The sequence below is a fragment of the Haliotis cracherodii genome, unplaced genomic scaffold, assembly GCF_022045235.1.
Source record: "Haliotis cracherodii isolate W230 unplaced genomic scaffold, xgHalCrac1.p SCAF_7, whole genome shotgun sequence".
Lineage (NCBI taxonomy): Eukaryota > Metazoa > Mollusca > Gastropoda > Lepetellida > Haliotidae > Haliotis > Haliotis cracherodii.
Genome location: NW_027266330.1, coordinates 22,250,432 through 22,266,473, shown reverse-complemented (window position 1 = coordinate 22,266,473; position 16,042 = coordinate 22,250,432). Strand labels below are relative to the sequence as shown.

The 16,042-nt window shown below is 40.7% G+C and overlaps 1 protein-coding gene across 1 annotated transcript; it reads right to left on the bottom strand.

The window, feature by feature from the left end:
• Window positions 1-945: 945 nt before the first annotated feature.
• On the bottom strand, window positions 946-7,801 carry LOC139449109 (monocarboxylate transporter 12-like). Its single transcript, XM_071230593.1, has 6 exons — window positions 7,716-7,801; window positions 4,757-4,990; window positions 3,428-3,571; window positions 2,200-3,216; window positions 1,619-1,669; window positions 946-1,209 (listed from the first exon to the last, which is right to left on the bottom strand). Exons 2-6 carry the CDS (start codon window positions 4,953-4,955, stop codon window positions 1,124-1,126), a joined length of 1,497 nt encoding a protein of 498 aa, XP_071086694.1. The 5' UTR covers window positions 4,956-4,990; window positions 7,716-7,801; the 3' UTR covers window positions 946-1,123.
• Window positions 7,802-16,042: the final 8,241 nt, after the last annotated feature.

The window sequence follows — 16,042 nt, the reverse complement described above, 5'->3', positions numbered from 1 at the left end:
AAGTGATGCATACCTTCATAAACAAATATTCATGATATGCTCAGAATCGTACAATCGACTCTGGTTTTGGCAGAGATTTATCATAAATATGGAACGGGTCTTGTCGCTTGTGTTTATTAGACGTTTACCGCTTCTTAGAGCCCCATTTATAGTGGAGATGTATGGTGCTGACACAAGCAAGGAAACAAAATTTCGCAAATGGATGCTTCAAACACTAAGTACGATCGCACACAAAGCAAATGGTAGGACATCGGTATAGGGAACCCAACTGAAAAGTTATTTCAGCGAGCCCCTGCTCATGCCGGTAATTAGGAATCTATTTAACTTAAGTACCAACACTGGTTCCGGCAATTTTTTATATCACGTATGCCTGATCATGTTAGTTTGAACACTGAATACTAGCGTTGATAAGAAATAAAATGAAAACCTGCCGATGTCCACAACATACTGTCAACAGAATAACTATGAAAAATGACTAATCCAAAGAACATGACGGTTTTGATCATAATGTTTATATCCGTCAGTAAAACTCGATCAATTTTGAAAGATGACACGTTGTGTACGTGAACAAATACATTCTCGATTGGTGAACTTTCCTTTTATCTTAATGTTTGTTGAGAAAGATCGCTCAATGTAAATGTCAAGCCTGAGATGTGCAGGATGTATCTATGGAGCGGGCATCATGTTCCTTGTGTCTCAAACTTGGGAGGAGGCACGGGTGGCCCAGTCGTCTAAGGCGCCGCAATTCGCTGTGCAGAGTTGCATCCTTTGGGCAAGACAGAAACCTATGATTGTGGGTTCGAATCCCGGTTCGCCCCGATTATGTTTCTAGGTTTGTCAGCATCATACCCGTGCTCGTGGGTTTCATCGAAGTGGTAAACGTGAGACCTGCATGACTTCGGGCTTTCCTCCCACATTAGGCTGACACGCCGTGATATAACTGGAGTACTGTTAAAAGCGGCGTTTAACCCAACTCACTCACACTCACTCAACCTTGGGAAGTCAGGGTCTTCATCCAAGATAATAATATAAAACATAGGAACAACACACAGTCTATAATTTTCACACTCCTTCACATATTAATAGATTTGTCAATGTTGCTTCATACACGCAGTTTCAAAATCTAAGACATTTCAAGTTCTGCAGATTTTCTTCTTTTGAACATGGGCAGGAGGGCACCACAGACGGAACTGAGCACCATACACAGACCTGTAAATATATATCAATATAAATATGGAGAATCTGCTACAGATACAGGAAATAATAAAAAGTACATGAGCTGATATTAAACAATAATTGTAACATTATACATGAATACATTTTCTTAGTAGTGCTTTCAAAATATATGAATTGGTTTCCTTTAATAGGACACAGTATCAGCTTAATGTGGGAGACAATTTCACATATATCCAATGGCGTTTAAACACTTTGTTAAAACCAAACGCACAGGTATGTTGCCGAGAAACATTACTCTATCGATGCAATTGTGGAATGAAAAGAGGTCTCTCTGCAATAGTTACTTGCACTCCTAAGATGACTTTTCCTAAATATACATGGAAAAGGATGTTGCAACAACTCTTATGTATTAATATTTGACAACTAATAATGTTCAGTTTACCTGCAAAAACGAATGTGTAGTCATACTCTCCACTTAGTTTAAAGATGGTACCTGCAACATACATGTAAAATTTGAAGTCAGTTATAAACCAAAAGAATTCAAATTTAAGTACCAAACCCTCAATAATCAATAATTTCTAATTAAATATCGGACATCATTTTTTTTATTTGAAGCGTCAAAATAGAACATGTACCCCAAATGTCTTGAACACAGAACCTTTGAGCAAGAATTATTTGACGCTCTTCGAAATGTTCATAACAAACACCAACTTGCTTCTTTTCTATCTATGTAAAACGTAAAGAGGAGACAATGGAAGATGAGAGATTTTGTCAGTACATTAAACTATGGTTATAACGAACTCAAAGGGACCTCTAACTTTAGTTTGTTATACCCGTAGTTCGATATAAGCATATATACAGCATAACTATAGCAAATAGTCGGGACAAAAAATCAGTTCGTAATATCCGTCAGTTCGTTATAAGCGTGTTCGTTATAAACGTACTTTGCTGTACATTAATCGTCACTGCAGTACACAATGTGCAAAAAATAGATAACCACAGGACAACAGTCACAATACCTACTTGCTAGAGGAGCTCCAATCAAAAATCCAGCTCCAAAAGAAAACATCAGCATTCCGAATCCAATTTCTATTGCCGAGAGTCCGATAAGGTCTATAGTTATTGGACTAAGAAGGGAATTTGGTCCTCCCATTTGCAGTCCAAATATTGCTGCGTATATGCATTGTAGGTAGAACTGGTTTGCCATGAGAGGAAATATCAAGGTGATTAATCCTCCCATGCCTAGCGTCCCCATGTGAAGTAGGTAATAACCAATTGCCGGGTCTGTCGCAGCAAACCCTGCTAGAAGCTTGGAAATGACATTCATGATGCCCATGATTGTGAATAGTGTACTAGCATCGCTTGGTGAACTTCCTTTCGAAGCAACATAGTTTGGTAGATGAAGGTATAAAGACGATTCTCCTATAGACCAAAATAAAATGCTTACCACATACACAATAAAACCACTTCGTACAAGAACAGAAATTTTAGTTTGTAGCGGTTTACATTTTCCATTATGAGCAGACCCTGTAGTTTCATGTTTACGACCATCAATATGATCTGGGGACTCGACGGATGATTTTGAGGTTGTCCATTTTGACGCGCTCTTCATTTTGCTAAACCTGTTGGGTTCAGTTTGATCGTTTTCATCAATATTTGTTTCCTCGTCATCCATTAAACCTTTTGTTTCACTTTCATGCACCACTGATGAATTACTACTGAACAATTTGGTTTGATCCTTTGCACACTTGGAACGTAGCTGTTCCTCTTCAAATGATTCTTTTGCAGTTTCAGCACCATCGTATTCTTGGGGCCGAATGATAAGCCCGGCAATGCATATATGGAATGACAAGGCCCCCAGGATGAGTATTGTCCCGCTGAGGTTATACGTCTCAAGGAGATACCGGATTAATGGAGCTCCTAGAAACATTCCACATCCACCTCCAGACATAGACACAGCAAAGGCAATAGGACGCTTCTTGTCGAAGTAGTGACCAGGAACGGATCCGGCAACGTTGACGCTCAAGGCAAATCCACAACCTGAATAAACAGAAACCTGATGAAACTGTATTAAGGTCATGGCGCGTGAAAATTATGAATTGCTTAATATTTTATGCAATTATTACATGAACTATTCAATAATTGACTAAATTGCAATATTTTTGTTAAAACAAATACGAAAACTCAAAATACCAACCACACAAAATGTATCTATAGATGAACCAAAATGGCCAAAATATCAGTGAGTTACCTGAAAGTAGGCTATATGTTGCAAGAAGGCCGGGTACAGTTGTAGCAAACGATGCTGCTGTAAGTCCACCAAATGTGATCAAACCACCTAGACATGTTGTTGCCCTTGCTCCAAATTTGCGGTTAAAAATACCCACGAATGGACCTGGAACAATGTAATTGTAAATAGACAAGTGCATGTCTTTGTGCCGAAATATACTGAACCGCAAAATAAACGTCACCTTGTATAGATATATGAGAATTTCAAACCTTATTTGTCCAAACACTGTAAACATACTTTGAGACATATTCAAAAGATGAAACTTAGCAAAACTGATCATCAAGGTTGAAATTAAAGTGTCAAATGTTCTTAACGTGAAACACAACGCTAGTCTCTGAGAAAATGACATCACAAGTCAGTATCGCGTTTGTCCGCCATGTGCATTGATGACTGCTGTGCAACGTCGATACATGAAATGGATGAGGCGGTTGATGACTTGAGTCCACACTCTGAAGAACGCTTGATGCAGTTCAGCTGCAGTTGTCGGCCTCTCTCTGTCATCTGCTGTTGAGATACAGTAACGGCTCTCGTCTGAGAAGACTCATCTCCAATGCTGGTGCTGTGTTGCCCACTGAAGATGTGGTGTCGGAATCGGTCCTGGGAGTGGCCTGTGACAGTGGAGGTGTCTGCTCATCAATCGTCGATTTGTCCAGCTTGCAATCGTCCAAGGGTTTGGTGTTGCTGATTTCTTTTCAATCTTGGCATGTGGTAGCAATTCAGCAACGAATGAATGTTATCCGATCTGGGTGGATTTGTATAGGGCAAGAAATGGGGGAACGCATGTGCTTTTCAATTTGCACAGAACTCACGTGCTTCGGGTTAACATGGCCGTTGTCGTGATTCGTTTGGGCGATCGGTTTTATCGTCATCTGCTTTTTTTATCATCAAATTTCTTTTTACCGGACAAGGTAATGTTAAATTTTAGAAACTTTGACAAAAGTTACCCAGATATTTAAATGACAACTATTCATGCAATGTTACTTGGGGTGACGTTTCGTTTGCGGTTCAGTATATAACTTCCCCAGAAATGGAAGAATTATTGTCTGTGAAAGTTGTATTGGACAAGGGGTATGTTATAGTTAGACTACAATCAAGCTTCATATCCATGGATCATAGAATTACCATATAAAAGAACTTTCACACGGTACATGTATTACGTATGCTGGTCCTGACATTATTGGTTAGATGGCTGTTATTTTACTGTTCTAAATTATCTTCAAGCTGTCACTATTTGTCATTGCCCAGTGACAATAGGTTTGATTTAATAAACAAATGCTTAAACATATGTACCCAGTAAAGTGATGGTTGCATTCAGTGTCGCTCCTACCCATGACGTCCGGGTCAGATCGCTGTCAATTTCTTCTAAGATGGCGCTGGTCATGGCTCCGACATTGAAGACCAACATGCCCACAAGAAACTGTATTCCAAAGGCTGCCGAGAGCACCACCCAAGAGTAGCCCTGATCTATGTGGACCCTCTGTCCAGCCATGATGTCTGGTGACACTGTCAGGCCTCTTTCCTTCGCTGTCAACATATATACAGTGGGACATTGTTAATCATCTGTTTCTCTCACACAGATTCAAGACGTAACACGGTTATAACACATAATCGTATTCTGATGAGATAATCCTCTCCAACAGAAGGTTTGTTTGTTTGTTGTTTAACGCCGCACTCCGCAATATTCTAGTCATATGACGGTGGTCTGTAAATAATCGAGTCTGGACCAGACAATCTAGTGATTGACATCATGAACACCGAACCACGCAATTGGGATACGATGACATGCATCAACCAAGTCAGCGAGCCTGACCACCCGATCACCACCCGATCTCGGCAGTCGCCTCTTACGACAAACATAGTCGCCTTTTACAGCAAGCATCGGTCTTTTCAACTGACCTCCTTCGTCGGGCAGTTAATGGAAGACCTCGGGCTTCTGCAAATGAAAAAGCCCTGAAAAATAGCGTTACCCTTATATCAGCGGGCCAATGTAACTTGATAATGTCCTCATATTGCTTGACGAGAGGCCATTATCACGCCCGTGGTTAGGTGACGTCATAGGATAGGGATAGGTGACGTCACGTTGAATAGTGACGTCATATGGTTTGTCACTATTCATGTTGCTTAATTGCTTTCCATATTTGTAAAAGTGGATCAGTGACATTCGTGTTGATTGTAGTAAATGTTTTCAAACCAATATTGTTGTTTCTTTTTATTTGATAAAAAATTCTATCCATTATAGCTATAATCACGGTAACGCTATTTTTCAGGGCAGGATCATTTGCAGAAGCCCTCGGTCTTTTCCTCCTTCGTCGGGCTGTTAACGGAACACCTCAGGCTTCTGCAAATGATAATGCCCTCAAAATAGCCTTACCCTTATATTATAGCTAAAATGGATAGAATTATCATTAAACCGCCCGCAAGTTATCAGAAAAGAGCGGGCCACTGTAACTTGATAATGCCCTCATATTGCTTGACGACGCGCCATTATCAAGCCCGTTGTTAGGTGACGACATAGGGTAGAGAAAATGACGTCACGTATTAAAGTGACGTCATCTAGTTTGTTCTATGACGTTTCCATATTTGTAAAATGTGATCAGTGACATTCGTCTTGATTGCAGTAAATGTTTCAAAACCAATGTTGTTGTTTCTTTTTATTTGATAACAAATTCCATCCATTTTAGCTATAATAACGGTAACGCTCTTTTTCAGGGCATTATCATTTGCAGAAACCCTCGGTCTTTCATAATTAAAGTTATCTTGGAATATGTGTACTTGAGTTTTCGTTTATCGTAAGTAAAATATTATATGGATACGCCTTATGTAGGTCAAAACATCAAGTATATTTCGTTACTTATTTACAAGTTGCTTATGTGCATTGTTATGTTGATACACGTGACATATTCATCTATTGTTGTCAAGCTGAGAAATATTGGCGCAACTTTTGGTGCTTCAAAATAGGCCCCTTCCTAAACACTAGTTGAAATATCTGTGTAATAATTTAAGTTTTATAAATATAATCTGATTATTGTGTGGCACCGATCTAACTATTGAATGCAAATGACCAAAACTAAACAAATATCTGTAATTGTCGGATTGAACTGAAAGAATCGTGTCGTCAATTTCGTATTTAAGTATCGTTACTGTTACATTAACCGAAACTGACGTTCTGCTGCTGTTCTACCGTAAAAATAAACATAAACAACACAATTTCGACCACAATGAACGTGAGACATGTACACATGACCATGTGCTTGGCTATTTATAGCGCAACCGTAAATAAGCTCCGCCCACTGTAATTGATGAAGACGCCAAACACGATCGATTCAATTTTTCATGATAAAACTACAGAAACTCTATTGACTTATATCTTGGTATGGAGCCATTTGTTGTATCCATGGTTTGTCATTCAAGCTGTTACGAAGTTTGACGGTCAATAGTGACCTGGTTCCCGTATGGTTTTCAAAAAACTTCTCCCGACACTCGGTTGTGTTTACATTGTCAGTCATTGTTCGCAACTGAAACATCGACACCTTGCTGGCTATTTATAGTCAGGGTGGGGCTTTAAAGGATGTCGCCGGTTGGCAAGGATACGCCCCGGGCAGACACCCTACCACAAGACCACGGAGTCGGTTTATGTTAGTTTTGAATCAAGCTTAAAGGACAATCAGTATAACGGCAGTCAGATACCCTGTCCCTTTGATGAAAACCACGATCACTTATCACAACTGGCTGAACTAGGATCATAAACAGGGTGAATCAGAGATTTTTTTATATCCCGAGATCATAAAATCCTGTCATAGATAAAGGACAGAACTCTTCACCGATGTGCGATTCACTATAAGTCAGAGCGACACGGCGACACTTGATTATACCAGCGATATTTTACCACCTGCCGTAGCTGATATCAATCAGCGCATGGAGGATCAGTGCAAGTGTAGAGAAGAGGTAATTTGAAATGTTGTACGATTTGGTTGTTTGTTTTATTGTTTAACGCCGCACTCAGCAATATTCCAGCTATATGACGGCGGTCTGTAAATAATCGAGTCTGGACCAGACAATTCAGTGATTAATATCATGAGCATCGATCCACACAATTAGGATCGATGACATGCATCAACCAAGTCAGCGAGCCTGACCACCCGATCCCGTTAGTCGCCTCTTACGACAAGCATAGTCGCCTTTTACGGCAAGCATGGGTTGCTGAAGACCTACATGTATTCTATCCCGGATCTTCACGGGCCATACATACCGTGTATGTAGTGTTCGCAGTCCAACCAATAGCCTTGTCCACCATCCACATGTTGGAAGGCTCTTGTGGTTTTAACAAGGATTTAGTGTTACCTGCTGTTGTGAAATACGTCCTGGGCGATAACCTAGTTATGCCTTCTTATCCGGGTAGGTCAGTTCCCGAGTCTAATCGTAGCTCAGATAAACCAATGTCAACACTCTCTTGTATTTTCCCACAATGAGATACTCAGCTCAGCCTACGATTGATAACATGTGTTGAAGTGGGCCACTCATTTTATGCTTAAAGACTTGATCGTTCATTGAAACATACATGTGGGAAATGTAAGATTTCGTTTAAAAAACAGCAAATTAAACTGTTTACTCAATATGACTTTCAACTGACTATTAATGACTGTGTTTAATAATAAACCATGGCCTGTTTAGGGTTTTATAAGATATCTTCTGTGCATGTGTTTATGTGGCTTGGCAAACCCTTAGATATTTATGGGAATACAAGCAAATGCGTGAAACGACTGAATCGCCGCTTTGAGCATTTATAATAGTGTCAGCTTACTTATGGAGGAACTCCGTGCAGGCCAACAGAGGAGGAAGTGTTCCACAGTAACTCTTTGTGTTTGCTTTTGGTTTTTTTAACGCCGCACTCAGCAACATTCTAGCTATATAATGAGTGTGGACCAGACAGTCCAGTGATTGACATCATGTACAACGATCCACTCAATAGGGATGCATCAACCACGTCAGCGAGCCTGACCACCCGATCTCGGCAGTCGCCTCTTATGACAAGCATAGTCGCCTTTTATGGCAAGCATGGGTTGCTGAAGACCTATTGTACCCCGGATCTTCACAGGTCTAACTCTTAGTGACACCCACGAGCATGGGAATGTTTATGTCAAACCAGTGATCATAGATAAGAATAATCTGACAGTCTGGTGACTCTCTTTACAACAGGCTTATAAAATCAAAATGGGAGAAAAGTTGGATCTTTTAGGTTGTAGCACGTACACCTCCACCCAGACATTGATACACATACTAGAGAATACAACACTCATTCTCGTTAGATACCATTTTTACGACACGAGTGGACTTTCTATGGTATCTGACCGCGCGAAAGCGATGTAAGGTACCACTGAAAGTTTACACGTTCGTAACAATGGTATCTGACGAGAATGAGTGTGGTATTTTATTTATTACCCACGTTAAATATGTATGTAAGTGTAAATACATAACAACATTGTTCACATTTGGGATATTTTGGGCCACAAAATCAGAAGTCAGGCACACTTCTTCGGAATTTTCAATGAATTGTATCGGAAGTGTTCACTTTGAGTGATCTGGTGGAGTCGTGAACAAACGACTCCCGAAACAGTGCCACAAAATACGCTTCGAAGGGGCCACTGATGGCACAACCGGATCATCCCAAGTAAGTCTAGATATCTGTCCAGATAGTTTAAACTGACTTCATTTCACCACGCTTATCCTTTTACGTTAAATCAAATTGAAAAGTGCGAAAGTAGGCGGGTGCTTCACGTTGATAGGGACCCTCGATCTGTTGATCGGTATTCGTACATTGTAAATGGATATAGCTCGATTTTATAATGTCTGTAGAAGCTCTATGCATAACCTATACAGAGTGCAAACCGAATTTGATGCGTGTGACTATCTTGTTAATAAATGGTTTGTAAATATCTCTCGCTCTCAGGAGATTGCTTCAGTTATGCCTCGTTGTTGCAAAATAAATGACGTCTCGCGTGCGATTTAATGTCTTACCACCTGTATCTTCACCACGTGGTTTATAACATGAGATATGCCATAAGTAATATTTATGAATACAGTAAGCAGAGTAGTTGATGGATAATACAATATTTGATGCAGACATTCAGTTTCACAAAGAACCATGCTTTACCATCATTTCGAAAGCAATACTGCCACAGTGTTAAGACCACAATGTCTGTTGCGGTAAGCACATATTTACCAAAGCGTCCACATCTAGATAATTTATACATATGACATATGAATATGAATGAACATTACAAACATGTACTAAGCCATATCAGGTGGGTAACATGGCCGTTGGCAACAAAGGCAAATATATGTAGGCTTATTCAACATCTCCTTACCTGCAAACTCCAGTATACAGCAAAATATTGTTTCATTTGTCACGGTCAAGTACTTACACCAATGTCACAAAACACACATTATAGTAATGTACAACATAGCCCTGTTCAGGCATGTAGAAGTCAGTGGCGACAACTGAACAAGCATAGGACGTTACATGACAGTAGAACTCGGCCCACCTCTATTCCCTAGTTATCTCAGTATCAAAAAGCCATAATAGAACTGCATACCCAAGTTTCAAGTCAAAGATACTATCACAATCCATAATACATAAATCGTATGTCATGTGGTACGGACTGTATGCGGATTGATCTATGGGCGTGTTCAATGAAGTTATGGGATATCACTACAGGTACTTGGCGGAGGCATCGTGCAGGAATAAGGCGGGTACGCTCGACAGCCGGCACAATACAGTAAACTACAGTTATACCGAACACGCATATAACGAACTCACTGATATAACGAACTTATTTTTCAGTTCCGACCATTTGTTGTATAAATGTCGTGTATATGCTTATAACGAACTACGGTTATTACGAACTAAAATTAGTGGTCCCTTCGAGTTCGTTATAGCCTTGGTTTACTGTATATAAGTTCATGAGTTTCACCAAGCAATAGAAGCCTTACCTATGCTACTTATTTTCTCTCAAATCAAGTTTTCTCACAGGCATGTTAAACCATACACATTTGCCTATTTTATGAATGACATGTAATTAATTTGAGGATTGAAAATGAACTTAAAAAACAAACATTGTTACTGATATATCATGGCGATATCATGGTTCGTATATTGATTAACATCATTTCTAAACAACCGTGACACCAGACTGACCACCCGCCCAATCATGTCGCTCTTTTCAACACATATAGTGTATTGTGTTTGTTCTGGCCTAACACCGCTCCCCTACTGCACCTAGATTTCACCTTGATACATGAAATATGATAATGTATAGAGTGTCGCATGTATAGCTGTGAACTTACAATGACCCTACTTTTCACAAGGAAAGATGTTAATAGCGTCTTTATCCCATACTTACTACATGTGGTCATGGGTGTGTAGAGATATTCCCGTGACTCAGCCTCGAGTGAGTTTGTGTCGAGGTACGCCCCCCACCCTGGGATGTCTTGAAGCACAGATAAATCGATTATGGTACAATCCTGCAATAACAGGTAAGGTGTCAATCTGTTATCCTGTAGATCTCATCTTGTGTATCATCAGGGATCGAGATCTGGCATTGTCATGTTGGAAGATCAAACCGGGTCCATAAGCTGCCATAAAAGGCAGAAGTTCTGGTGACAGTACCTGGTCGCGGTAAGCAGCAGCGTTGAGGTTGCCACGGATGACAAGAAGCCTGGAACGTGCATTGCCACAGAAAGCACCCCACACCATGACACTTTTGCCTCGAAATCTGTCGACTTCCTGTACACAACACTGGGCGTAACGTTCATGACGGCGCCTCCACACCCTCGCCCTACCATCAGCAAATCGAAGATTAAATCGGGAATCATCCCTGAAAAAGACTTGATTCCAATTCCTCTGAGTCCACCGTAAGTGTCGCTGAGCCCACAATTGACGTTGACGTCTGTGTAATTGAGTCAGAATCGGCCCGCAGTATGGCCGTTGTGCTTGAAGGTGAGCAGTTCTCAGACGGTTTCGAACAGTTTGCGCACTCAGTCTACCCCTAAACAGTTCATCTCTGGTTGATGTAGCCGTCAAAAATCGGTTACGGAGGTGACGTAAGACAATCTGACGATCCTCTGCATGTGACGTCACACGTGGTCGATCTGGCCGAGGGCGATCAGCGGTGGTACCCGTTTGCTGTAGACGCGTCTGTAAATCATAAACAGTCCGTCGACTACAACCCATCGTCCTTGCGACTTCAGCTACGGACGTTCCCGTTTGCAACATGCCGATGGCACGTTCACGTTGCACATTTAAAAAGGCGTGGCATGACAAATGGCCGTAAAGACTTTTGTTTTCTTGTGTTTTTCTTTATTTGTTAATGACTGCTAACAAGTATGGCTGAAAACACGCGCGGTATTATGACCACGTGACCAGTTGCACGTGAAAAACCACTTTTGCCACTAGAGTGCTGTGCACATGATTTTGATCGATCCACCTGCACAAAAACGGGTGTTATCTGAAGACAATACGTGGCCATTACTGTTTAAATACACAATAAGGGCCCACAATGATAACTGGTCAGGATTAGGATTGTAAAGTTTTTAATTTGGTTCAGTATATAAATTGGCCGCCGCCTGTCTATTAGTTCAGGTGGACAGGAGCTCAATCTAAACAATAATTACGCCTGTTTCCTATACAATTTCTCGCTGCACCGCGTTCACCCGTATCTTTATTATAAGCGGATGTTGAGCAGGAACGTCGCGGTGATTCCTATGCCTATTATCATGCTACTCAATATTTTGAATAAGTAGTTAAGAATCTCAACAGAAAATAGTTCAGACACAGTCGCATCATCCACTAATGTAGATAGAATACAATTAAATGCTCTAATTCAGTGATAGCTAAATGACTGTGGACTATACTGTGTTGTATTAGTCGTATGAGAAGTTTTGAGAAGGCTCAAATATTTATTCAGGAATATTACAGCCGTGCATAGGATTTAAGATGGCTGACCCCGGCGAGCACATGTGTTATTTCGCAGGTGAAGTTCCATACCTCGCACGTTAAGAGTTACCCAACAGAGTTACCTACCCTACACCACTGCTCATTGCACAGCATATTATACCACAAGCTGGTTACTTGTTGTACTTTTACAGACTTTTACATTCGCTATCAGTTAATCAAAAGTAAACTGGATCAAAATAACCTACACAGTGGGTTTAATGTCATTACTACTACAATGTGGTTGTTTTTTGTTAGACTATTTGTGTGAACATTTTTCACTGGCGATCACTGTCATCTAAACATCATACTTCAGATTTACTATCACTATTTGTCTGAAGTTTTATTCACTTGTAACCTACATTCATGTGTTGCAGGTGTACATCTGAAGTATGACAAAGACAGAGCCAATCTTGACACAATCCACAGCAACACAGAAGGAGACCTGGTTAACAGGGAGTCAGATACCAGACCTGCAGGGGAGGGGAGACTGAAGAAGTACTGGGGCACCTGCAGCACTGCCCCCCTTCCCTGGGCTGACTGTCCCTAGTACTGGGAGATGGTGACTAATATAAGGTCGGCCTGGATTAACCACTCACCGGGAACAAGCTCATCCTTGAGACCCGTGAAGATTCTGGGGTAGAATAGGTCTTCAGCAACCGATACTTGCCGTAAAAGGTGACTATGCTTGTCGTAAAAGGCGACTAACGGGATCGGGTGGTCAGGCTCGCTGGTTGATGCATGTCAACGATCCCAATTGCGTGGATGGATGCTCATGATATTAATTACTGGATTGTCTGGTCCAGACTCGATTATTTACAGACCGCCGTCATATAGCTGGAATATTGCTGAGTGCGGCGTTAAACAACAAACCAACCAACCAACCAACTCATCCTGGAGGTTGGTATCTGTACTGAAGGAGATAGGGACAGGTATCCCAGTGTACACGACTGTCTTCATGCCTCTTCTATGACCGTCTCCCACTGTCCTACACATGGCGGGATATGCAGGAGGACATGGAAGAATGGTAAGAAGCATGTGCACCAACACAGAAGGGGCATCAACCACACTACATTACGGCGTTGTCTTTGATGACGCCAGGAAGAAGATTGTCCTAATAGGTGTGAAGGAGAACAAAGTGGTGTCGATGTTGGACACTGTGGCCGATGCTTGGGGTGTATTGTCCATCTGCTGCCATTGTCATCATGAGACTTGTACTGGGCAGCGACATCAACATGACAGAGGAGAAGCAAGCAATGATTGTGAAGCCGCTGCCCTGATGTTGTGTCATGACACAAACTGGTAGATATTTACTGGTCAGAAACAAATAGTTGGACATAAACGTAATTGTTATGAGTTATATGGAGTAAAGACAACTCAATATTTGTAGTTTAAATTCACAAATCCATCCAAACTACTGGTAATCCAGGATAAGTTGAACCAACACACAAAACGCGTTTGAGACAAGTAGGCGGTGCACAGAATTTGGACAAACATATTTGATTTGTTACAGAGGGTGTATGCATGTTGTGCACGTGCAGGTTATGCCAATGAAATTGACTTACCTTGGGCACACGTGTTGCTCATAAGACGGTGTGACAAGTCGATACCAGAATTCTCTAAACGCTGTTTGCTGGATAGCGATATTATGTTTACAGTATGCTGAAACCAATACACAATCACATGGGATTATTTAAGGTTTATGTCATTGAGTCAACTATCACCACGTTAACATCTCAAGCTTCCCAATAATTTGAAATAACACTTTTCATTATTGCTCTCTGGGGTTGAAAAGGTATTCCAGTTTTACAGCAATGAATTCCTGTTTCAATTCTCAATTCTTGTTCTTTCTGCATATTTGCTGGAACCGTTTTCAGAGTTTAAATAGAGTTTAATTTTTGTATGCTTTGTGGTTAGCAGTTTGTATATAGTGGACTGTCAACGTTTGTCATGGAAGTTATTATATCATTCATGACATTTTGAAGTAATAGTCTACGGGTGCAGGCTAAAACTGCACTCCGCACAAACGGCAAGAAAGTTACCTTGCAAAAACGGTACCAAATGTTGCGGGCAAAAACAGCACCATGTCTGTTATTTGGTATGTATCATGGACTCAAATGTTTATGTCTTTAGTCTTTTAGTATTTGTCTTCCATCTTTGTTCTGGGTTCGAATTCTGGTTCGCCACGATTATGTTTCTGGCTTTGTGTTTGTGGGTTTCACCAAAGGTTAATCCACCGGCCCAGTCTACACAAGAATAGTTAATGCAAACAACACTTGAAATATGAAAACTGTCACCAAATGTCTAAAATTCCAATAATGTATTTCAAATAATGCAGTAGAACCCCGCTTGTCCAGACCCCAGATATCCGGAAACGGAAACGGAATACAGTCAACATAAAATCCGAAGCACCACGCTGTGTTGTTAGAGATTGTTATCAAGAAGTGTTCACCCACTAAAGAAAAAACACAAAAGCGTGAATGACCTCTGACCTCTTCCATGATTGGTTGATTGCCTTTGAGACACAGATGCGATCAGGTGCCAAACATGTGTTTATATTGTGCACAATGCTGCGAGTTATACAAATCTAAAACAGACAAATGTGAACCTACATTTCCTACAACCAAAACCTACTGCACATATTTAGCCGATAGATGCGGGCATTATTAGTGCATTCAAGGCTTATAATCGAAAGAATCGTGTGAGACCTCTCCCAGACAGTACTAAGAACAACGAGGCGCAACAGGTAAATATGAGGCAATCTCTACCAATGATGAAGCCAGCATGGAATGTCGTTTCAGCCACCACCATCAGGAACAGTTTACATCTCGTTTGACGTCATCCAATTATAACTGACTGCAGCTGAAATTACTGACCCAGGAACATGAATTCCACTTTCTGATTTGAGAGATGCCATGAGAACATATGCTGCATTTTCACAAAAATAAAACCAAAACTGCCAATGACTTCATCAACATTGACAGAAATGAAGCAACAGGACGTTCATTTGAAATCGATAACATCATCAGCATTGTCACAAAACAATACAAACAAGCATGTGGTGATGAAATGGATTTTGTAGTTCCGACTTTTCAGTACACTGAAACGTTGCATTCATTGTAATAAAGAGGTTGTATAAGATAACGGCGTTAAAGTACTGTAGGAAATGCTTTTTGCCTGTACACGATATGGAGTCTGTACTGGGAAATGTACACAAGTTCTTTACACTTTAGAGAGAAAGACATTTTTTTTATCTATAACCGAATAGCCCAAGCTATAGGGTTTTCCATTCATATCACCAAGTCTTCGGTATGACAAGAAAACAAAACAGGTATAGGGGTCGTCTCAAACACAAAACTGTGACGTTAAAGGATACTAGACAGCTTTGAAACAGTGTAATAAGGCGTATAGTGTACAAGCTTTATGAGCAGAAGGTAACCCTGACTCAAGAAACCATCAAGAACAACAAATACTTCTGGATTCCAAAACCGCAACCTTCCAATACTCAACACATGTCAATTAAGTACAATAACAGCAATATTGTGAGACCAACCCCAACACAGTGACATTTACACCTGTGAGAATGC